This window comes from Electrona antarctica, assembly GCF_951216825.1.
Source record: "Electrona antarctica genome assembly, chromosome: 10".
In the NCBI taxonomy this organism is placed as follows: domain Eukaryota; kingdom Metazoa; phylum Chordata; class Actinopteri; order Myctophiformes; family Myctophidae; genus Electrona; species Electrona antarctica.
Genome location: NC_136791.1, coordinates 54,235,972 through 54,262,104, shown reverse-complemented (window position 1 = coordinate 54,262,104; position 26,133 = coordinate 54,235,972). Strand labels below are relative to the sequence as shown.

Below are 26,133 nucleotides of genomic sequence, written 5' to 3'. Positions count from 1 at the left end.
GAAGCATCCTGGTTTAAGTTCTAACCGGACACCACTGCGGCGTGTTCTAACCTAAGTAATCAGCAATAGAGCTTTGAGCTATTTTATAATAATAATAATAATAATAATAATAATAATAATAATAATAATAATAATAATAATAATTATTATTATTATTATTACTACTACTATGGGAAGTGTCATTATTGCCCTTCCGGTCAAGTTATAGTACAAACCTGATGAATGCTAATGGTAAAAGTATTTGTACACACAAAAGCATCTAGGATTTTGGTTACAAGAGTAATATTGAATTCGGGACACTCACCCTGTAATTGAGAGTGGTGTAGTCTATAACCATATTGGTTATTAATCCAAAAGTATTATTAGTGTCCATTTGGTCACATACAAATAATATAGGCTTTACAAATTAATCTCTACGACTACAATAAAGTAGACTAGGATAAAACGGACCTAACGTTGCGTGAGGACGATGTGTGGGGATCCTTTTTGAAGGTGCACACAGTGTCATCCAATCAGAGGATCAGCTCCTCGTTGTACTTCAAACTGTCATGGAAGCCCCCTTGCGCACGAAATCGAATACAATCTAAAGGCAAACTGTTCCCAGAAGAATATTTGTATTTCCTTTAAAACATACATTATGCATTTGCTGCGACTCGGGCCGTCACTGGCTCGTTTGGGTGTCCGTCTATGTCACCAGAGTGTGTACAGCAGCCATGGAACTCTGCGAAACGTCGTCGTGGACTTGGGAGAAAAGTGAGTTAACATCATCTTCCATTGCCTACTGCCGTTTTCTGTTTAGCTAGTCTGCTTGACTGATTCTTTCACAACGCACAGGGGTCTTGAAACATTTGCAGACCAAGGACCCCTTAGTCCATTTTGAGTACTACCCTGACGTTTTATGTTAGAAAAAGTGCTGATATCAGATCAGATAGTCAACATACTGTCGTATGTTGACTCAGCAATATTCATAATTGGCATAATATGTGACCATACCATTAACAACCTAATATAAGGAAATATTTAATCATGCGATAAGTAGCATGTGGCAGCGGTGGCCGAACGGATAGCGGAGCGGTCTTGATACCGGAAGGTCGCCAGTTCGAATCAGCGGTCCGACACGTTAAAATTACCACCGCTGAAGTGCCCTTGAACAAGGCATTGAACCACTACGATGAAATGTGTTCTATGAGCAGGGCCTGGCTGGAAACAAGTTCTTGAGCTTAGCCCAGATACCCTGGGTAAATATAGTAATCATTTCATTTCATTGGCATGTCAAACTAGGGGTTTTCATAATGCTGAATCCATTCCAAGCATCAGTTTTGCACAAAAATGGTCATAGCTGTCGGTCAGCATTTGGGCAAGTGGCACATTTGGGCAAAATATTGTTTTCTAAGTGTTGGAGTTTGGAAGCACTAATTTTTATTAACGGTCGTGCTGCTGCCTCCTGCATTATCAATCAATCAAAAAAATATCAAAAAATCAAATCAAAGTGCTTCACAGAAAGAGCAAAAATATAACAAAGAGCAACAACACAAGAGAGCATCAACTACATAGTAATAACAAAGACAAAAGGAGCGACTAAAACAGGAAAAGGATATTATGTGCAACTTCAAAACAGGTGGTACGTAGGGTTGTTCAGTGACTTCAACGAGGGCTTCCAAACTCCAACACGTAGAAAAATAATCACCTGCACAGAATTTCTTGACAGAAAGTGGCTCATAACTTGTCTACGGTGGATTTTTATGAAACAAATGCTTTGCAGTTTGAAAGAGGGTAATTCAAGCTTTCCCTACAGCTGCAATGTTGGTGAGTTTAACACTGTACACTCTGTGTTACAAATGGATTTTTTATTAACTTAACACCGAGTATTTTACTGGGTACTGTAGCTCAGGCTTTGTTATAAGATTTTGCAGCCCTGTGCTGTGTGGATGCGGATTAGCCGCCATATTTGGTGAGACGATAAACTCCCCAATATTGCAGCTGTATGGCAAGTTTGGGTTATCCTCTTTGTCTGTGTCAAGTGTTTGTTTCCCCAACTACACCATTGACATGTTATGAGCAACAGACAGACTTTCTAGTTTTTGTCAAACCGTGTGGAGCCATGATTTTTGTGTTAAAATGAAAAAAAAGCATGAGCAATGAGTGCTTCCAAACTCAAACACTTCAAATCAAGGTTGCACAGAGTACATTGACAGAAAGTCGTTCACGTCAACTAGTCCAGTACCTGGCCTGTACACCCGTCCACAATTTGGTGTTGGGGGAATTGAACTGAGAATGGGTCCCTAGGCGTGATACATCTATGTATGTGTTTGTATATCACTTAAAACGTTGGTTTTTACTAATAAATAATCGGCACTTTGGCAAATAATCAGTGTGTGCAGCCACCCTTTTGTCTTTTTAAGACTTAACTCTTTGTATATCACTTAATCACATAAATAAAAATACAATAAAACTGAAAGTAAAGACAAAAATCATAATTGTTATTGAATAAAAACATTTATATTGATATCTCAATGACAAGATGACCCTTAATGGTCAAAACAATATCGGGAAATTAATTATAAATGTCAGTATTAGTTGAATTCGACTTATTGCACCTGTTTTTACTCGTAACAATGGCCAAGTTATGGCCAAGGTCTTTGGAATAGCAAAATGACCTTGACCATGACCTTTCAAGGTCAATATCAGCCAAAATGGTTAAAATAGTATCCACACACCTCAATTAGTGGCACTATGGCGGACAAGCACCTCTGATTTTTCATGCCTAGTAGGGACCCATTGACTTAGTTCAAGTGAGAAATTCCCCCAACACCAAATTGCGAACGGGTGTATAGGCCAGGTAGTCAGGTACAGGATTAAATGGTGGATTTGGGCTTTTTTATCAGCTTGCACACACACACACACACACACACACACACACACACACACACACACACACACACACACACTGATATCTATCTATAAATGCACCAAGTCTCTCAGTCTGTACGTGTTTGTGTACGGTATGTATGTACGTCTGTAATCCACTTAACTCGAGAAACGTTCACCCCACCGACTTCAAATTCGACACACGCGTTCCACTCCACCACAGGGAGTGCAGTGCCTGGCCTTGAGTCGGTCGGACCCACGGTTGTCCAGAACCGCCACAAGACCTGTTCTGACATCACAATGTTGTTCTGGCATCTGCATGCCATAGACTCCATATTTGGGCATGCCTGACAAAGAACTCCATATATGGGCATAAAAGGGACACAGCCATAATAACTGGGTGGGGCATTCATTTCGAACTTGCATCGTTCCAAGTAGGCCAGTGCCCAACGGGCACCGCTCTAGTAATAATGACTCCGAGAGGAGTGGACCTAATGCCGTGTCCAAATTGAATGTCATGTGTGGTGTTTTCTGTTTTAGGAAACTTGATATCTCTGTGGGGAAGTTTGCCAGATTTGCAGATGGAGCTGCAGTTATCCAGGTAACATTACTTTCATTTTTTTTACATTTATTTAACCAGAATGAAACCACATTGAGAATTAAGTCTCTTTTATGAGAGTGAACTGGCCAAGAACAAATGTGAGTGCTGGTGTTTTTATGGTGTTTTTGTCTTGCATAAATGCTTTATGATAGCGTTATAGTTATGCATGCTATTTTGTTGATTTTTTTTACATTTCCAATAAGGATATGTATGGTATTTCTCGTCTCTGGTTGGAGTGATACTGTGCACAGTGTGTACAGTTATAATTTGAGTCTATTTGTTTAGTACTAGTCTGTTGAGCCAAGGCCACCAATCAGAACTTCAAAAGATAAATCTGGAAAAAGATTAAATATGATTAAAATGTGCTTCTTCTTTCTCTCTCTGCAGCTGGGTGACACCTCAGTGCTGGTGTCTGCTGTCAGCAAGACAAAACCATCTGCCACTCAGTTCATGCCTCTAGTGGTACGTTCACAGACACCATGCAATATTACGTTGTTGTCCTCCATTTCAGAATGAGATCGTGGACTTAGTGTAGTCAATATCAATTTCTCTCTTTAGATAAACATTACAGTTACAGCACCAAAGGAGATCATCATACTATGAAAAATAAGTCTTATAAAGTATAAAAGAGACAAAAACAACAACAGCTAAATGTGTAATATGTTTTTGTATGATTGAGGATGTCATTGCTAAATAGGGCAGCATGATATGAAAATAATGTATCATGGGAATTTGCTTTATTGCCATACAGTACCTTCCTTTTACAGAGGTTAACTCTTGTTCCTCAGTTCTTGAAGTATTGCCACAGCTGATGTACTCTCTCTATTCACTCTATTCACCATCGCATTTACTTCACCATTGTTTTGTTGTGTTTTCCATTTATTTATTAGTCAGGTAATTAAATGCCAGAGGTTGGACAAAATTAGATTATTGTTTCTCAACTGATTCTGACAGGAAATAAGGTCTACTAGCCAGGATAATAAATCTACCCTGATATGCTCACTGCTAATACCCTAAATTTGCCTTAATCCAAGATGGCCCCATTAATAACCTATATAAGCCAACATTTTCTAAATGTCATTATGCTTTAAGTAGCATGTGACGTGTCAAACTAGGGTTTTTTGATGATTCTGAATCCATTCCAAGCATTAGTTTTGCTTGAAAAACACTCCTTGGGCTAAAAACGTCCAAACGTCATCACAAATGTGATGAGGTCAGCACATTTGGGCAAGTGGCTATGGCCCAAGGAGTCTTTTTCTTGCAAAACGAATGTTTGGAATGGATTCATAATCCTGAAAAACCCCTAGTTTGATAGTCACATACATGACAGTGTAGCAATACAAGATAAGGAAACAAAAACACGTTAGAGACGAATGACATGCAACACAGGTCTCCACAGTCCAGCTGGAGTTGAATGTGGATGTTGTCAGGTTCTTAGGTGGTTGCTGCACTACTAATCAGCCCCTGGATCTTTATATTTGTATGCAGAGCATGGATTACGTTTTTTTTTATATTTGTATGCAGAGCATGGATTACATCTTTATATTTGTATGCAGAGCATGGAATACATGGCGTGTGATAATGTCATTAATACAGATGGTATTATAGCCCTTTGTCACGTGCCCAATACACAAGTTTGTATCACCCTCATTAAAATAACCCATTTTGACCTGAGATCAGATTCTAAAAATGTCTTCTACATCCTGACAGTTTTCTGAAAAAGCTATGTTTCTATGTCAGTCGTTCTTCGATTTTTCAAAAATAGCAGACCTACCCAAAATGGGATAAATGATATATGTTGCAGTCCCAGTGCTATGATGCATTTAGGGAACTTGTCTCTGATGATGATTGCTCTGAATAACAGGTGGATTACAGGCAGAAGGCAGCTGCTGCTGGCAGAATTCCCACAAACCACCTGAGACGAGAGATGGGCACCACCGACAATGAGATCCTTACCAGCAGACTCATTGGTATGATAATGAACACAGGCTCCACAGCCCCAGCACTTGTTGGTCTCCATATATGAAGATATATGTTATTTGATGGCAGTTTAGCAGATATCAAGGCAAATGAGTTGCGACTTGTAACTTTAAGCACAAATCCAGCTGACGTTGCAGTATGGAGCGCAATTACGTGCACAGAAATAATTTAATCATGTCCTGTCTAGGTTAGTGCGCTGATTATGTAAATGGTCATGTACCACTAACTCTAATTATCTTAATGAGGATAAGGTGGTCTTAATCACAGTATGTGTAAGGCGATTAACACGTATAGTTTGTTGCTCAAACACACCATATTTACGTTTAATGAATCACCTTTTTTACAGACTTGTTACACACTGATTGTTTTCAGTAATCAGGGAAGTTGTGTGCGTGTAATGGCATTCATAGTTTCAAATTCTTTAACTATCTTATTCTTTTGTGTTTTTCTTTTTTCAGATAGGGCAATAAGACCTCTTTTCCCTGCAGGTTACTTCTATGACACCCAGGTCAGTTTAACAGAAACCACACTTAATTTGTAGTACATTTTCCTGATTCGTTTGAGAATGCTTTTTTTTCTTCAATTGGCACATATTCTTCTACACTGCAGATTCTATGTAACCTGCTGGCTGTGGACGGTGTCAATGATCCAGATGTTTTGGCCATTAATGGAGGTGAGTCCAGTCTCAGCTGTCCATGTCTTCTTTTATACTTATGTGGAACTTTTATGCTAAAATTAACCTTCTGTTTCCTAACAGCTTCTGCAGCTCTGGCCCTCTCTGACATCCCCTGGGATGGACCAATTGGTGAGGAACGGAGTCAGATAGTGTTGATAATGAATACAACTCTGTTCAACGTTCAATAGTAATGAATTCACCATGTGCGTAGTTAATACATTTCGTGTGTGTGTGTGTGTGTGTGTGTGTGTGTGTGTGTGTGTGTGTGTGTGTGTGTGTGTGTGTGTGTGTGTGTGTGTGTGTGTGTGTGTGTGTGTGTGTGTGTGTGTGTGTGTGTGTGTGTGTGTGTGTGTGTGTGTGTGTGTGTGTGTGTGTGTGTGTGTGTGTGTGTGTGTGTGTGTGTGTGTGTGTGTGTGTGTGTTTCAGGTGCGGTGCGCGTGGGCTTAATAGACAGAGAGTTTTTGGTCAACCCCACAAGGAAGGAGATGACTTCCAGCATTCTCAACCTCGTGGTAGCTGGATCCCCCGGCGGTCAAGTGGGTGAGTCGGTACACAGACTTAGAACCATAAACATTCTGCATCTATTTCCTTCTGTTTCCATTTGACAAGAGACTGTACATGACAGACAGGAGACAGTGCATGCTGTGCATGTTGAGACCATTAAAATGGTTATGTTTGTCTGTCCTGCCAGTGATGATTGAGGCATCGGGGGAAAATGTCCTGCAGCAGGACTTCTGCCATGCTGTCAAGGTGGGAGTCAAGCACACACAGCAGATAATCCTTGCAATCCAGAAGCTGGCACGCGAGCAGAAAGTCTCCAAGCGCACCCCGGTCAAGATCTTCTCCCCACCGGCTGACATGGTGTCACACACACGCCAGTAAGATTGTTGTTTTTCCCACACAGATTTGGTATTGGTGACATTGGTATTGGTGACAGGGGCACAGGATGGTGCAAAGGGTTGTGGGGTTTCTTTGGGAAAACTAGATGTAGTGGATGATTAAATGTTAATTTTACATAATCCCAAGACTTCTAGATTTACTGAGTAGGTCAAATCAGTTCCATCAAATTGTCTTAAACTCACAGCAAAAATATGTTCCAAAATAGTTAAAACTAGAAATGCATTCTGTCGAGGTGCCAACTTGTGCCTTGCACACACGTAGGCCATACATGGCCATACTTGTGCGCACGCAGAGGGCGCAAGTATTGCTACTAACTAATGTCTATTTCAACTGCTGTTCTAAATCCTTTAGACCCGTTATTGACCTTATACCAATTACCAACCTTGAAACGTACCTTAGTTACGTCACCATCAACAGCCAATAAGGGACCACCGTTCTTACCCCGACATACATACCCAGCCGATCACCAAATGTACCTTAGTTACGTCATCAAGAATGGTGGTTCCTTACTGGCCGGTGGACAACACCGACATATATACACATATATGTGTACATATAGACATGTACACATATATGGACATATGAGCATATGACGTGATGAATATATGTACCAATGCCTGGGTATAGTTGACGGTGACGTAACGATGATTTGACCATACTTAAAAATACTACTTTTTTTCCTTCAGAAGTTACGTAGCAAATAGCTAAATCTAATAACTCAATATGTGAGACTAAGATTTGAACGTTTATAGCGGTCTACAGCACTTACACGCTCTGCTTGCGCACTAGTAGGCCATTTATGGCCTACTTGTGTGCAACAAGCAAGTAGGCACTCGGCAGAGTGCAGTTCTAGTTTAAGATGCATTCGATTTTTACCACCAGTACCTGATGGTGGACCAGCCACAAGACAAGACATACTTTTTAAGTTTAATAACAGGGCACTTATGCATTGTTTATATTTCCAGATATTTAAAAAATGTGTAAACATGATTAGCAAATTGTGATTGGCCGGAATGAGATGATGTATGATAAGAGTGCCCCTCACTTCACACGGGTGTGATTTATTTATTTTATCTTACAGGTCAGCCGAAGAAAGGATCTATTCTGTTTTTACAAATTTTACCCTTGACAAGGTGAGTCATTTTTGAACATTTGACTATATATATATATATATAATTTATATATGGACCCAAGGCCCGCAAAATGTTGGAAGCAGGAGCGAATACTTCTTATAGTTCAAGAGTTTGAGGCCGAAACATGAAGCAGCCTCTTAAATTTGAGGTTCTTAACTTCTTCCTTTGCCTACTGGGAGTGTGTGTCCAAAATGTCAGTCCAGCGGTGCCTGAGATTAGCTTCTCTCAGAAACACACGGATGGACAAACCAAAAACATGGTCTCTGGCCTCCAGCCATCTGACCTGGCGGGGACAATAACCGATTTTTAGAGTGTTATTTGGTCTGACATGTTTAGGAAACTAATTTAAAAGACTAACTTCTCTCTCCTCTTGTCAGATTTCTAGAGATGAGGCCATCAACAAGGTTAGACTTGAAACAGAGGAAAGCCTAAAAGGTACAATTGTATTATTAAAATTAATTGCATTTTTATAGCGCTTTTCTAAGTGCTCAAAGCGCTTTACAATGGTTCATTCATTCATACATTGGGAGGTGAAGTGGCGAACAGTCAACGCCAGTGTCCTCACTTCCCACATTCACACACCAATGGTGGCAAGCTCACACCGACCAACTCTACCTCCTGAGCCACAGCCACCCAAATTAAACAATCTCAATGGCTCCTACTCGGAATTCACCTCATTGTTGTCACTATTTCATAAAATGATGTATAGCTGTAACTCACAAGACCTTTTCTTTAAGGTTTGTGTGTACATGCTCCAAACACTGAAAGGCACGCATGCTGTCATTGTATTTGGTCACAAGTTAGTGTTGTCAAAGTTACTCTGAAACAGTAATGTATTACTTATTACTTATTACTTTAAAAACAAGTTATATAGTCACAGTACTTATTACCCCCTGCCAAAAGTAACTAGTTACTTATTACTTTTTTTTTTTTAAACTGCAATTGCATATTTTGTCCCCAAAAGTCTTACTTTTCATTTTCAAAGTAAGACTATTCTGCAGTGTTTATTTAACTCTGAAAAGTGTACTGTATAGTGTACACCTTCTTCCTTAGCACAACTTGCAGCGGACAATAATGTTCATCTTGTCTTTATCGCGGACATACTCAAAATAATGCGAATAGGGGCGAAATGAAACGCTTTGTGGTGCCGGTGTCTCCTCCACCTCCTCCATGTCTAGTTTGTTTGCTTCTCTTGCAGTTTAATCCATTGAGACCTGGAACGCATCCATGTCACGTTAGCGTTTAACCACATTAACCATTAACCCATTTTGGGTGGGAACCCCTTTGTGTTTTAAACATTATGTTATAATTTAGCTATTGAAAAATAGCAGATCTACAAGCTCATAGCGCGCCACCGAGTGGCGCGCTATGAACTTGTAGGTCTGCTATTTTTTTTAAATCGTTATAATGTGCCTCAAATCTTTCCGAAAATTGTCATGATTTAGAAAACTTTTTTTTTTTAAATTTCTACGTCAGGCCTGAATGGGTTAACAACACGAGTCACACACTAGTTTGTTGTTCCGCGTTCCGGTCGGTTTAAGGCCCGCCCTTCTGCATCCGATACTTCACACGTACAGACAAGTGCGCATCGTTTCCGTATCCGCCCTAGAGTCTAGATCTAGAGCGGATCAGCAGCCTACAAAGCAACTCCACCCCAACCCAGTCTACCATTATAAATAAACACTCAAACCCACAGTTCCACCAAGGCTCGTGAAAATAGTAACGTGTTACTTTTGGAAAAAAGTAAATGTAATATTATTACTCAAAATGTGAAAGTAACTAGTTACATTACTAGTTACTGGAACAAGTAATATTACTGAAAGTAATATTATTTTAGTTACTTGACAACACTGGTCACAACATACAAAACATGATGGGTAACATTCTTATAGGCTATTGATTATGGTTATAAATAGAAGCCTGGTGGTGTATAAATGTGTTGAGACCTATTTGTATTTGTTAATTTCAGGCTTGCCACTCGGCACCACTATTGATTTTTGTACAAATAATAGGACAATTCTTAAGTTAAGTAGAAGCCACGTCAGTGTAATACCTCATTAATATGCCAATATGACGCACCCCTAGAATGAACATGCCAAAAGCAGTCCACACTGATTCCAAACACATCTTCGACTGGTTGGAAATTGGAATCAGCCAAGGCTGGTAGTTTGACACCCCTTCTTTGAGTTGGTTGATTTCTAGGTTCCAGAGTATGTAATCTAATCGTCATGTATCTCCTTCCTTTGTGCTGTGCAGAGAGATTCCCTCACGCAGAGGCCTATGACTACATGGAATCCTTCAACACAGTGTCCAAAGAAGTCTTCCGAAATCTGGTGCTCAACGAGTACAGGAGGTAAGCACAAGGCAAGGCTAGTACAAGTCAATGTAGCTAGCAGATAATAAATGTTCTCTGTGCAAACAATGGCCAGAAAGTGGTTGGAAACGTCAATGTATAGTCCATCTCTGTTCTGATAGATATTGAGAAAGATAGCGAGTCATCATGGCATGGAAATGTGCTGGTGTGTGTGTGCGTGCGTGCGTGTGTGCATATGTTAGGTGTGATGGGAGAGCGCTGACTGCTTTGAGGGACATCTCCTGTGATGTGGACCTCTTCAAACCACTTCATGGCTCAGCTCTATTTCAGAGAGGACAAACACAGGTACATGTGCAAGTACAAAGTTTGATGAACCTTCCAAGTCGCATATATCCGAGTCTATATATTCATGGATATAAATAATATATCATAATACCTAAATATAGATGTAGGTATTATATTATATTGTACAGTACATAGTTAGTAGACATTTTAGCAATGTATCATAATTCTTCATTAACATAGTATATATTTTATACTATCATTTAGAGTGTAAAGACAAGGTTACCCAAATCATCTCGTTCATCTGTTACTTCCCTATATATTGATTACAATGAATCAGATGTACTCGTATAGCAACGGCCTTGCAGTTATCAATACAGAATCATGATCTTGTCATGACCTAGCAACAGCCTTGCGACTGTTGAATACAGTAACACCTTAGCAACCACGTGGATCACCCTAGAAACTGCCTAGCAACATTGCATTTGCCCTCACCTTCTCTTGTTGTGTAGGTGCTGTGCAGTGTAACATTTGATTCCTTGCAATCCAGTATTAAAACGGATATCGTCACCACAGCTCTGAGGTAAAGTTATACAACATGCTTCAAATCATATAATATTCATATTGTTATGTGTGATGTTGATGATTTGTATGTACTCTATGGAACCCCTGTTTGTCTGGAATAAAGTTAAGTATTTAATTTAATTTCTTTCCCTGGGGGCATGGCGGTGCGGTCGGTAGTGCTCAACTCAACTCAAACTTTATTTATATAGCACATACAACGACCAATGGTCGACCAAAGTGCTGTACAGGTATAAAATAGAAAAGACAGTGCAACAATATGGAGGAACAGAGAGACAAAATAAGAAAATAAAATAAAGATATGGACAGTATGACATTTACATAATCAGGCACTGTCGAAGGCCACAGAGAAAAAGTGAGTCTTCAATAGGGACTTAAAAACCTCTAATGAGGTGGCAGAACGAATGTGGAGGGGTAGGCTGTTCCTCACAGCTAGAAGGTCCTGGGTTTGATTCCCACTGGGGACACTGTGGGCGCTGGGGGTGTGTTCTCTCCTCCACGTCATCAGTGCCCATAGTACCCTAGGTGGGGTTGGCAAAAGGGCACTCTGTGTGGAGTTTGCGTGTATCTATCTCTAAACTGCCTCCCTCTGGCCAGCCAGGGCACCTGATGGAGGGGAAAGCTACTGGTTGGAATAACATGTTCCTTCCACGTGCTACACCTACATCCAACCGGGGAAACGCCCCCCTGTCAGGTGAAAAGAAGCTTCTTGGACTCCTCATGCATTGAAGGAAGCATGAGGTCAGTCCGTTGCTCTCCCCAGAGTGGCAGAGGGAGTGTAGCGCCCAGGATTACACTAGACAATTGACACTGGGTGGAAAAAAAGGGTTACAAAAATCATGAGATGAAATGTATTAATTAAAAGTATTTTCTAATTAGCTGTCAAATGTGTTTGACACTAATTACTAAGGGTTATTTTATTCATCTTGAATTATTGGTGGGGTTACTTAAAAAGGACATATAGATAGTGTTAATATCAGACAATTCAAATACCATGCTTTACTTTAATTACCTAAGCATCCTTGTAATTCTATGGACAGGACAGAAAGCCCTGATATATAACACCTTGTAATTCTATGGACAGGACAGAAAGCCCTGATATATAACACCTTGTAATTCTATGGACAGGACAGAAAGCCCTGATATATAACACCTTGTAATTCTATGGACAGGACAGAAAGCCCTGATATATAACACCTTGTAATTCTATGGACAGGACAGAAAGCCCTGATATATAACACCTTGTAATTCTATGGACAGGACAGAAAGCCCTGATATATAACACCTTGTAATTCTATGGACAGGACAGAAAGCCCTGATATATAACACCTTGTAATTCTATGGACAGGACAGAAAGCCCTGATATATAACACCTTGTAATTCTATGGACAGGACAGAAAGCCCTGATATATATATAACACCTTGGCCAAACAATTATCTGTCACCTATATATCCTTTTTTCTTTTGTTTTTTTACAGTGGCATCAAAGACAAAAACTTCATGCTCCATTATGAAGTGAGTAGGACAACCCTGTTTATCATATGCACTGTCACATTTTCTTAAAGGGAAACTTCACCCTTTTTGCAAAAATATATATGTTTAAGACGTTTAGAAGATTTAGAACACTTTCCTGGGTGTCTTTTTGTGTGTAATATGTGGTTTTAGATATTTTAGATGTTAGCAGTGAACCCAGTGTCTCTGATGTCATGGACACTGGGCTCACTTACTTCCTGGACTACATGTTGTCTCAGTAAGACAGCCCTCCCTCTATCCACAAGGAGGAGCAGTGCACCAAAGCATTATGGGAATTCTAGTCCAGGAAGGAAGTGAGCCCACTTTCGATGACATCAGAGACACTAGGCTCACTGCTAAAATCTAAAATATCTAAAACCACATATTACACACATAAAGACCCCCAGGAAAGTGTTCTAAATCTTCTAAACATCATTAACATATATATTTTTGCAAAAAGGGTGAAGTGTCCCTTTAAGTGAGTTACTGTATGATCCCACATACAGTAAATTGTGAAATCAGCTGAACTTTTCATTTTCTTCTGATTTCAGTTCCCTCCATATGCTACCAATGAGGTGGGCAAGGTGGGGGGAATTAACAGGAGAGAGCTTGGACATGGTTTGTGTTTTGTTAAACTTGTTTCATATCCACCCAGACATTATTTCTACAACACCTGGCTCTTTGATATATTGTTTGTGTTTTGCATGTGTTTGTTCTTCTCAGGCGCCCTGGCAGAGAAGTCGCTGAGATCGATAATTCCAAAAGACTTCCCTTTCACAATCAGGGTGACCGCTGAGGTGTTGGAGTCAAATGGTGAGTTGTTAAGACCTGCCTCCTGGACATGGGAGCGGAGGTTTAAGACCTGCCTCCTGGACATGGGAGCGGAGGTTTAAGACCTGCCTCCTGGACATGGGAGCGGAGGTTTAAGACCTGCCTCCTGGACATGGGAGCGGAGGTTTAAGACCTGCCTCCTGGACATGGGAGCGGAGGTTTCAATCAATCAATCAATCTTTATTTCAGACCCAGGAGGATCCATATCACAAACAATACAATATAACAGTAAATACAAAAAATAAAAATAAATAAAAAAGGTACATATATGCACATATCCCACACTGTTCAGTTTCTGACATACAGACATGTGCGCCAGTGGTTCCACAGTCTCGATGAGAACCTGAGTGAACTGCATTTAGGGTCCGTTATTACAGAAATGATGTCGTTTATTGACTCAGATGCCCTACACATGAATCTGTACATAAGGTTACGTAGTACAGCAGAGCAGGTAGGTACTCCGACACTAACAAACATCTGGCTAGCACTGGAGCTTCTTGGCACTCTCAACAGCAGCCTCATACAATCATTATAGGCCACTGTGAGTCTTCTGATGCTGCTTTGTCTATAGCGGCACCATAGGTGTGCAGTATACAGCGGTGTACAGAAGGATCTAAAGAGCGATATCTTCACAGGAACCGAGCACATGCTAAATTTGCGACACAGCATGTTTGCTTGGGCATACAGCTTCCGTCGCTGTCTATAGATGTCCTTGTCATCTGAGAGATCATCAGAGATGATATGGCCCAAATAAGTGTACTCGCTGCACACACTAAGAGCAGTGCCAGCCAGATGGAAGTCAGGAAAGGCTGAATGTCTGTCTTCCCTACTTCGGATTATCATTATTTTACTTTTCTTAGCATTGTATTTTATATTAAAATCAAGACCATACTGTGAGCATACTTCCAGAAGCTGTTGGAGACCAGCACTATACGGACTGAAAATGACCAAATCATCAGCATACATCAGGTGGTTAATTAGTGAGTCACCAACCCTACACCCTGTACCACATGTATTTAAAGACAATGATAAGTCATTCATATAAACATTAAAAAGAAAAGGAGATAAAATTCCCCCTTGACGGACACCATTGATCACATGAAAGGGAGCAGACATTGACTTCCCCCATTTTACACTCACAGGTTTAAGACCTGCCTCCTGGACATGGGAGCGGAGGTTTAAGACCTGCCTCCTGGACATGGGAGCAGAGGTAAGACCTGCCTCCTGGACATGGGAGCAGAGGTTTAAGACCTGCCTCCTGGACATGGGAGCAGAGGTTTAAGACCTGCCTCCTGGACATGGGAGCGGAGGTTTAAGACCTGCCTCCTGGACATGGGAGCGGAGGTTTAAGACCTGCCTCCTGGACATGGGAGCGGAGGTTTAAGACCTGCCTCCTGGACATGGGAGCGGAGGTTTAAGACCTGCCTCCTGGACATGGGAGCGGAGGTTTAAGACCTGCCTCCTGGACATGGGAGCGGAGGTTTCCAACTGTGTAATTCAACTGTCCTGTGGGATTACACACAGTATACAACCTGCAAGCTCTACCTCTTTCTCTCTTTCGTTATCCGTCTTTTTTTTCTTTTTTTTTTTGAAGATAGTTTTTTGCGGCTTACGCCTTTTATTGGTTTTTGAAGGGACAGACAGTAGGCTGACAGGAAACGGGAGAGAGATGGGGGAAGACATGCAGTAAAGGCCGTGTCGGGCTCGGGAGTCGAACCCGCGGCACACTGCGACTGGATTACCAGTCGGGTGCCCAGACGGTTACGCCACCGCCTGGGCTCGTTAGCCGTCTTTTGACCCCTCCCTCTGTCCCCTCCACGCGTGTGCGCGCGCACACACACACACACACACACACACACACACACACACACACACACACACACACACACCCACACCCATATGGCTATTTTTTTCTTTATTCCCATCCTGCCATTACTCCATCTCTTCCTCCTGTCTTCCCCTCAGGATCTTCGTCGATGGCCTCAGCATGTGCAGGCAGCTTGGCTCTGATGGATGCAGGTACAGTGTAGACTCAATGATGCACTGATATGACATTGGAATGAAATACTAAAGTCGGGTTATAACTGGCCGTCAATGGTGACGTAATTACGATATGTTTCAATATCGGTTAGCTAACAGTTAACTTATGTGTACGTTTATAAGTACTATACTGTGGTCGGCTGGGTTTTTTTTATGCGTATGACGTGGTATATAGCCTTTCCACAGGAGTATCTTTTTTTTATATTTTTTCAAAAAGAATACAAACAGCCAATAGCATATTACAAAGTTATCCCCCTCACTGGGGACAATTCCGGGAGGAATGTTTTTTTGTAAGATCTTTACACTTTCACAATTTTCTATACTGAGCTACTGACTGATATTTTATACGTTATCATTCAAAGCATAAAAGTTATGTTTTTTTAATTAAGTCTAGTGCAGTGCTGTGAGGTATACATAACAACTCAAACTTCTGGTGGATAAAATGCAGTGGCGTGCACAGATAGACACTAGGGGGTGCTAGAGCACCACCTGCCCTTTTGGCAATGTGCCCTTTTGGAAAAAAAATTACTTTTTCTTTTTCTTTTTTTTTTCGTTAAAAAAATAGACCTACAAGCTCGTAGCGCGCCACTCGGTGGCGCGCTATGAGCTTGTAGATCTGCTATTTTTCAATAGCTAAAGCATAACATAATGCTAACACCAAAAGGGGTTCCCGCCCAAAATGGATTAAGGCAACCGGCCGGTTCCACGCGCTGCACAAGGTGCCCTTTTTTAACTTGAGCACCTGCCCCTCTAAATGTCTGTGCACGCCACTGATAAAATGCCCTATTGTATGTCTCCAGGTGTGCCCATATCCTCTGCTGTGGCAGGTGTAGCCATTGGTCTCATCTCTAAGCCCAACCCAGACAAACCTGCTGAGATCCAAGACTACAGATTACTGACTGACATTCTGGTACACATGGCTTGGCTGAGATTGTACACCATGTACCTGTACATGTTTTGAAATGGCAGAAAGACAAATTCATGTTTGAGGATTGTATATATAGTATAGTATATATAGTATATATATATATAGTTTTGATGATTTGAACATGGTGGACCCTATTGGAAACAAGTGTAATGCTTAATTGGGTCGTCCACTCACAGTTAACAGCCTTTGTATTGAGTTTGTGCTTGAAATGTACTGTAATTCTGCAAACTGTTAATAAATTCTTCAATCAATCAATATATTTAATTGAATTAAACTCTTTGTTGCAGTAGTTTCCCCAAAATCTAGGAGAAGGGATGCTACAACTGAAACGTAACTTCTATTCTGAGGTTTTCTGAATATGGGTTGATTATTTGTTTTATAAACAGGGAATAGAGGATTACCTTGGAGACATGGACTTCAAATTGTCAGGAACAGCCAAAGGCATCACTGCATTGCAGGTACCGTGTGGACACTCATAGCTTTGCTCTCAGACCATGCAAATTCAAGACTTGTGTATATGATTTGTTGATTTCATTCTTACGTCTAACTTTTAGGCTGATGTAAAGATTCCAGGCTTGCCTCTGAAAGTAGTCATGGAGGCAATCCAGCAGGCCACAAGTAAGCACCAATGGCAATGAAACTTTGAAAGACTTAATTTTCGGGCCTGATGAGAACTCATATGAAACTGAATTTACCGTATTTGTGTTTTTCTAAACTATAGGCTAGTGTTATCAGCTGAATTTGTAGAAAGAAGGTAGGAAGTCCGCACACTGTTCTTAAGCTCCCAGTAGTTTATTAGGAATCGATGGTCAGGAATCAACGTTTCGACCTCTCCGGGTCTTCAATCATTCCTCATGAAGACCCGGAGGGGTCGAAACGTTGATTCCTGACCATTGATTCCTAGGTCAGGCCTTAACCCATTTAGGCCTGACCTCGATATTTAAAAAAAAAATCTTCTAAATCCTCCTGAAAATATTTTCGACGATTTTTCAAAAATAGCAGACCTACAAGCTCGTAGCGCGCCACTCGGTGGCGCGCTATGAGCTTGTAGATCTGCTATTTTTCAATAGCTAAATTATAACATAATGTTTAAAACACCAAAAGGGGTTCCCGCCCTTAAGAACGGTGTGCAGACTTCCTACCTTCTTTCTGTATGTATATTTTTGTCCTGCACCCGTCAATTTTTTTTGAGATGTGAGATGTGAGCGTGCTTCCCGTTTGGATGTTCTCTCATCAGCTGAACTTGTACCATATGTCATTTTTGTCCCCAATTCTCATCTGTATCAAACTGACCTTGCTCCAGCTGCGAAGAGGGAGATCCTAGGGATTATGAGTCAAACTATAGCCAAACCCAGGGCTAACAGGAAGAAAAATGGGCCCCTTGTTGGTAAGAATAGTGTGTGTGTGTGTGTGTGTGTGTGTGTGTGTGTGTGTGTGTGTGTGTGTGTGTGTGTGTGTGTGTGTGTGTGTGTGTGTGTGTGTGTGTGTGTGTGTGTGTGTGTGTGTGTGTGTGTGTGTGTGTGTGTGTGTGTGTGTGTGTGTGTGTGTGTGTGTGTGTGTGTGTGTGTGTGCGCGTGTGATAGCGTTTGTTGACCACCAGGTGTCACTGTTGCGCAGCCTAACACACACACAGAGGCCAGGGAGGAGGGTCTGTACAGCACGAGTACAGTACCACTCACTTCAGACTGGTCTGATTTTTGAGGGGCGCTATATACAGGTTTAAAGTTTGTTTTTTGTTTTAAAAACGCCATTGACAATGAAGGGAAAATGCACGTCATCTTGTCCCTAACACAAACATTAAATGCCATTATAACAATAAAGAGAATTTAATGTTTGTTTTGTCGCCGTTTGTTTTACATCACCATTACATCACCTAATCAACATGAGTTAGACTTTAATATATTAGCGCCCCTCACTTCACACAGGTGTGATTTTTGATAGTCTTAAGGCCTGAAGATGATATGCTCTGACTGTATGAAGGTTTTGTAGAGACAAACCAATAGGGTATGCGCGTGACATCATCATCATACCCGGAAGTTATGTAGGAATGCCTACTGAGTGGCAAAAAAAACCTACTTTCTGGCCTTGACAGCCCATACATCCAAACAGGAAAGTCCTATCTGATTGTATTAAACAATGTTAAACGACGTTAAACTCACTTTGCCACTCACTTTGACACTCAATTTGCCATTCACTTTATGCATGCGCATACCCTCTATAGGTGCATACTGCATACACAGGTCATCTTGTTGAGTGCCACTTTTCTCAAGTATGTTGTCAAAATCCAACCTGCCTGGTTTGAAATTGAAAGATTGTATTGTTTCTATTGTATTTTTATTCTGATCTGGTGTGTTTGGCTCTTTTAATATTTTCTGTAGAGAATGTCCGGGTGCCGGTCTCCAGAAGAGCACGTTTTGTTGGCCCAGGGGGCTATAATCTCCGCAGACTACAAGCAGAAACAGGTAACACTCTGCACTCATTTAGAAATCAGCCAGTACTTTTGATTTTACAGAGGCTGTAGGAATCATTTGGGGGACAATTTGTGTCCGTACAATCCGACTCTTTGTACAGCGACTAGAGACTTGACTTCAAGCTAATTGTGTTTGGCCAATCTCTGCTGACCCGCCAACTGGAGAGTGTAGTGGTTGAGGGTTGAAACACTCTAAGAAGGTTGGAGACCACCTGATGACCTCTCTTCCAGGCCAAGGCTTCATCCAGTAGAAATGGATTATATTTGCATCTTTGATGTATTTAAATAAGCCAATATCCAATATGTTTTATAGCACTATAACATTGTAACCGATTTTCCAGTCGATAGAATAAGCCAATTAAACAAACGTTTTTTTATAGCCACTGTAATATTGTAACATATGTTTTCATTGTCCAGGTGTTACGATAAGCCAAGTGGACGAGGAAACGTTCTCTGTTTTTGCTCCAACACCAGGAGCCATGAATGAAGCTCAGGAATTTATCAACGAGATCTGCAAAGATGATGTGAGTCAGTCTGCTCAAGAGCAAAAGCCAGGAATCCCTGGCTGATTAACAATTTACAATTTAGGCATTTAGCAGACGCTCTTAATCCAGAGCGACTTACATTAAGCAAGAACAAAAAGCATGGGAATACATCACATATGTAAAATGCATTTATCGCGAAACATGCGTAAGCTAAGAACGTGACTAGAACATATCTATATAATGACACTATACATATAAACTATAACTAGAACATATCTATATAATGACACTATACATATAAACTATACATATATGCTATACTATGGTGTACATATATACTATGAAGTATGAAGTAGGGTTTAATGCCGGGATCCCGGGATTTCGGGCCTCCCGGGAATAGGGCACGCAATTTCCCGCCCAGAAATTTCTTCGGGACCCGTTGTCCCGGAGTTTTTTTTTTTCTTGTAGGGAAAATACACTAAAGGAGTTTTCACACGCGTGTTCTTTCCCCTTATCTATGAGTGATCAAATGTCCAATATGAACCCTCCCATCATTTTCAAACATGTTTGATGATATTTATATGGAATTATGGATTACACTCGAGGGCTGCAAGCCTGCAACGGGAACTGGAGCCAGCGGGAACGTAAATGTTGGTGGCGCGTGCGGTATTTAAATAGCCTACCTGTGGGCGGGCAGGCACGGCCGCCGGCCGGTCAAGATGAAATCAGTGGGACCCCGCGAATCCTGCATCCTCCCGCAATTAATCAGATAGGCCTACAGAGTTTATATACACTTTAGCAAAATATGAATGTCTGACAGACATCTTCAGGCACGCTCCCAAAGCTGCTGCACCTGTCAATCATTAGCCTAATCAGTCACTCTGTGAGAATTGTGTGTATTACGGACGGAGCGAGGAGTTTCCTTTCCCTGTGATGCATTGTCACTTCTAAACCCCTTTTTGCTTTTGCCTGCATGTGTACAGCAATAACGTGAAACGGAACACAAACAAAGATGAGTAGGCTACAATTTGTTTTATAATAACCACCAGCACGCAGCGTCTCTCTCTCTCTCTCTCTCTCTCTCTCTCTCTCTCTCTCTCTCTCTCTCTCTCTCTCTCTCTCTCTCTCTAATAATCAGTGTGCTGTGCACTGGACGTGCTGGCTAATTTAACACCCAATCGGACTTTTCATAAAGTACAAAGCGGGATGATCACATTCTCTGCAGCGGAGAAGGGGTCCCACTGCATGCTCAAAGGGTGAAAGACCATGGCTATGTGAAAGACGTGAGGTCGTTTTTTCCCCGTGCTTCGACAGTCACATTAGTGCAAACTCCTGTGTCCCTTTTTCTGAATAGCGTAGTAGGCCTATAACATTATTAATATTTTAATTTAATACTTTTATTCTAGGCTATATGTTCATATTTCGTTCAAATAAAACGTTTTAAACCAAAAAATATCACTATTCTATTGAACATATGAAGTATCTATACATATAAATGCATTTTGGTGGGCACTTCTTTTCTTTTTTTTCTGACGGGAATTCCCGCGGGAGCCCGGGAAAAGGTCCGCAAATTCCCGGGAATTAAAATGAGACAAATCCGGGAAAATATTAAACCCTACTATGAAGTGCTATGACTACATACAATGCACTTATTGTGCTACATGACATGCTATAAGTCTGTTTCAAATGCTATATAAGTCTAAGAAGTGCTGTCTAAGGGGGGTAGGGTAAGTGCTATGGGCCATGATGGAGTCTGAAAAGGTGGGTTTTCAGACTACGAAACCCCACCTTTAGACCAAGCAAGACCAAGCAATTGCAAATGAGCCACCATCATTACATGCAGACAAAACAATGACAATGAGTCATCACTTTTACATGTTGATTGTCTGAGTGCTTGGTATCTGGTGTCTGAGTGCTTGCTATTCAGATGTAATTAAATTACAAGGTGTCAAGCACACCCATCAATGAATGAGAGTAACTGAGAGTAAAACACTGAAGAAATAGCTGTGTATGCAAATACATGTGTTTTGTTCTTTCTTTCTTACCGAACAAGTTTCGTGCTCTGACTTTTGGCCTCCGACCTCTAGATCAGGGGTTCTCAACCCGTGGGTCGCGACCCCTCGGGGGTCGCCAAATTATTTTAGGGGGTCCCCAAATTAATTTTATTTTCACGATTTTTCAAAAATAGCAGACCTACAAGCTCGTAGCGCGCCACTCGGTGGCGCGCTATGAGCTTGTAGATCTGCTATTTTTCAATAGCTAAATTATAACAATGCTTAAAACACCAAAAGGGGTTCCCGCCCAAAATGGTTTAAGGTTATTGTAGCAGTCAATTTATATTGGGGGTCGGGAGGGGGCGGGGCGGGGGTCCCGAGACATTGCCAAAGCATTTCCGGGGGTCCCCGGCCAAAAACGTTGAGAACCCCTGCTCTAGATCACCTGCCATTTTGAATTATATGAAAATCAGTTCAAATGCATCTCCTGCATATTATTTGAGCCGTAAACCTGCCATGCCATGTATACAGGGAGATTATAATGCACTAAAACGATGGTCAATCATTCTGTAAAACTCAATGGTAAACCTTGGATAAATAGCAAGCAATTACAAATGAAGCATTTTAGCTATTCCCTGAAAAATGAATATTGTAGTGTGATAATACAATCTATTGTATTGTTGTGTGCTAATAAGGTTAGACTCAAATGTAATGTAATAACAAAACAATAACAACATTTAATTAAAATTGAATTAAAATCTCTTTATTCATATTCCTGAGTACAGTTTGTATAACAGACAATAACACTAGCTATATGAGCTGCTATATGAACTTACACAGCCTGTTGTAGTAAAAAATAGTTCCAGTTCCAGTTCGAAACTGGTGCTTATATGATATATTATATATAGGCCCCCTTTTGATTCAATCAACTGTATTGACACGAGAAAAACAAAACTAGAATAAAAAAGTACAATTATGGTATTAAATAAAAGTATAATAAAAGAGCTATGTCAAATTGCAAGTAAAAAAAATCTTGCTGCTTGATAAATTGCTGCATTCAAAATGTATTAGTTTAACACTTAAAAACAACAACATAAACTTTCTGAAGTTGAGGTGGTATACAGGGCTAGTAACTAAACCTTGTCAGTGCTACTATGTACAAAACCCTCTGATGGGTCATCAGCCTATTGATCTGAACATGTATGCGTGTTTCTTTTGCAGCAAGATCTGCAGTTAGAGTTTGGTGCCGTCTACACTGCCACCATCATGGAAATAAGGTAAACTAGCATTGTTTTATGTACAATGGTGTCTCTCGTTTATCTCTCATTTATCAAGTGTGGTCCCAACCAGGTGTATTTTACCTTGATGAAAAATATAATTTCAAGTGTGCGAGGAGCTACCAATATGGTGCACAGACACCAAGAGTAGACGTATGGAAGATTTGCATTGGACGGAATGCCCTCTGTTGATTCCTGACTTAAGCGCTATGACAGCAGCTCGGATGGCATGTATCGTACATTCTCTTTCCCCCCATCTTGTCCTAGCCCTATCCCAGTCCCTCCAGACGCCCAATGAAAATAAAAAGTTGAATGAATACTGAACAATGTGTACTGTAAATCCTCCTTAAAATGTACACAATTTAGTTTTACTCACTTCCACAAATGAGACCCATTGTTGATTCAGGTTTGCAGCAGTGAAATATCATTTCTTATTCGGTATCATCTTTGCAAATGACATCACGTGTATTTAAACAGTTCCTAAGCCTTCCTCTCCCCTTTACTTCCCAGGGACATTGGTGTGATGGTGAAACTCTATCCTAATATGAGTGCTGTCCTGCTCCACAACTCCCAGTTGGACAACAAACGGGTTAGGTCACATTCCCACCTAATACTTCGGTAGACTCGATGCGAATGGGAGGAGAATTGGGACTTCTTGCATATTCAAATGAGCCTTCACACCTGCCAAACGAAGTGCACTTTCTGACAATGCGCAGCAGGATTCGTTTTAATCGCAGCAAAGCTTTCTGGTGTGAATGTCACCTTAGAGAATCTGTGTGTCTGTGACGGTGCTAGGGGCATTGCATATGTGGCAACAACACCTGGCATACAATCAATCAATCAATCAATCAATCAATCAATCAATCAGATTTATTGTCACTTCCACAATATACACTGGGCATACAGGGGAGCAAAATACCGTTCTCCACGGCTCATGATGCTTCACATTTAAAAACAATACACACATTAAAAAGAGGCAAAGCCTTTTAAAAAAACATTAAAAGGTAAAAGGAGCAGACAACATTTGGCAGAAGAAAGTGCCGATGCATTCAAAGTGCATATGTGTAAAGTGCTATTCATCTCTCAGGATGTTGGCCTTGGGGGCCAACATCAACGCAATACAGTATAAATTAATGGATTAAAACAAACTAAATCGATGTTAGACGGTTGTCTGGTGCATATGTATGTGTATGTCTGTGGCTGTGTGGCATATGAAATGGGTAAAAAAAAGCACACTCTGCTTTATCACTTTGATTAGTTTAGTGAGATTGTTTTTTTTTTGTTTTTTTTTACGTGACACAATATTCATTTCTGTAGTTGATGTTTGAGCATAGCTTAGCAATTATTTAACCTATGGATATGCCTTTTGTCATTTTTTAGATTAAACATCCAAGTGCTTTGGGTTTAGAAGTTGGACAGCAAATACAGGTATGTCATCAGTCAGTCACTTAAAAAATGGCCCAATAAGTACAACTTCTTGACTTCAACTATTTAACCACCTATTTCCCATTATTTTTGTGTGAACTCCTTCTCTCTACCTGGACCACCGCCGACAGGTCAAGTACTTTGGACGAGACCCAACAGATGGCAGAATGAGGCTTTCACGGAAGGTACTCCAGTCTCCTGCAGCGATTGTCGTTAAGACACTGAATGAAAATCAGAGCATCACTATGGGAGTCTGAGAGCTTGGTTAATGCCAAGAAACCATATACATGGCTATACCATGGCTAAACCTTTATTCACATGGACGGAGCGACGGACACTGCCATGAAACTGTCGTGGTTGAATTCTGGCACAGCAGCACTACAAAGAAAATCCAACAGTGCTCAGTGCACATTGCAGACCAAACTGGAACTTGAACAGGCTGGTGTTTTCTGTGACTTTGTGGCTATCGACGGAACTTCAGCTTATCAGAACCGATGCCTTTCTGATAGACACATGCAATGGTAGAGAAGTGTTTTACCACACTTGGGATGAACAATTTCTCATATTACAAGGAACTCCCCTTTTTTTCCACTATAGAGTTCCTGCCATGGGTGACCAAATAAAATCCCTCCCCCCCAAACACCCCACTCAGTTTTTCATGTTTTTTATATTGATAAAATTTCATTATATGCAAATATGTACTCCAATTCTGCAGCATAGAACCTCCTTAAGTAGTCTACTGTACTTACTCAATTACTAGTACTACAAATCTCATTTCAGTACGGCTAATGATTCATTAATGAGTCGGTACTAAAAATCTCATTTCAGAATGGCTACTGATTTATTCTTTTAAAGGGAAAAAAGTATATGTTTGGTTAAAACTATTTAATTGTCTTTTTTTAGGATCTGTCATTGTTATGTTTGTACCAGTATGCCCAGCTGAATCAATTTTTGGTGGTGTTGGGGCCAAGTTGGCCTGTGGAGATCTTGTGGAGACTAGACATCCTGAGTATATGTGGCTATAAAATATTCACTGATTGTTAAATAAATGCATTTATTGCATAATTCTGTCACAATTAAATGGTAATTGTAATCATTTATCTCAAAGCAGAAAATTTGGGTTGAAAGTCGGTTGGTGGTTTTACAAAACTACGCAGCCCTCAGATGTACGTCGGACCCCGCAATCCTACTGATAGGTCTATATTATAGACCTATCAGTAGGATCACGTATGTTTATGTTAGAAATATTGAGTATGGGCTCCCAGCATTTATTAACTGAAATTTTGATAGTTTTTTTTCTTATATAGGTTGTTAATGGTATGGTCACATTATGGGCCAAACCCAATTAAGCATTACACTTGTTTACATGCTGTACACATGCTCTCCATAGTCATGTGATCAAGACGGGTTTGTTTGATTTCTCATAATCCATCCTGTTTGGCTACGATTGGCTTCTAAAGTTTTCAGGAAATCGTCATGGTGGCGCTACAACAGGCCAAGTTGCGTCACACACGCACGCACACACACAAAACATGTTTATATTACTCCTAAACATTTTGACAAACATCACACATCACACACTCCTATCCTCCTGGTGGAGACCAAGTGGAGACCTGTGCCCAGAAGGGCACTTTTTCTATTTAAAAAAAATATATATATAATTTTTTCCTCCAAATATACTGTTTATCAATGTAGTTTTGTTAACCAGTGACGTAAATTCGCTTGCCTGACAACCAACTAGCCAATAAGCCTATCTCACAGAATTTCCCCGCCTCCCTAAATACGCCCCCTTTCGGGGTTTGTGGTGATACCGTGACGTCACTCCATAGACACTA

The 26,133-nt window shown here is 40.7% G+C and overlaps 1 protein-coding gene across 1 annotated transcript; it reads left to right on the top strand.

The window, feature by feature from the left end:
• Positions 1–25,379, top strand: LOC306931008 (polyribonucleotide nucleotidyltransferase 1, mitochondrial-like). The gene is made up of 28 exons (XM_079512172.1): positions 1–753; positions 3,409–3,469; positions 3,857–3,931; positions 5,334–5,439; positions 5,908–5,957; positions 6,059–6,122; positions 6,207–6,254; positions 6,552–6,665; positions 6,817–7,003; positions 8,107–8,158; positions 8,536–8,593; positions 10,415–10,511; positions 10,715–10,817; positions 11,267–11,337; positions 12,815–12,851; positions 13,400–13,466; positions 13,572–13,661; positions 15,645–15,698; positions 16,520–16,629; positions 17,034–17,105; positions 17,202–17,265; positions 17,951–18,034; positions 19,026–19,109; positions 19,535–19,641; positions 22,818–22,873; positions 23,384–23,462; positions 24,254–24,301; positions 24,430–25,379. The coding sequence occupies exons 1-28, from the start codon at positions 638–640 to the stop codon at positions 24,553–24,555; spliced, it is 2,280 nt and encodes a 759-aa protein (XP_079368298.1). The 5' UTR covers positions 1–637; the 3' UTR covers positions 24,556–25,379.
• The last annotated feature ends 754 nt before the right edge of the window (positions 25,380–26,133 follow it).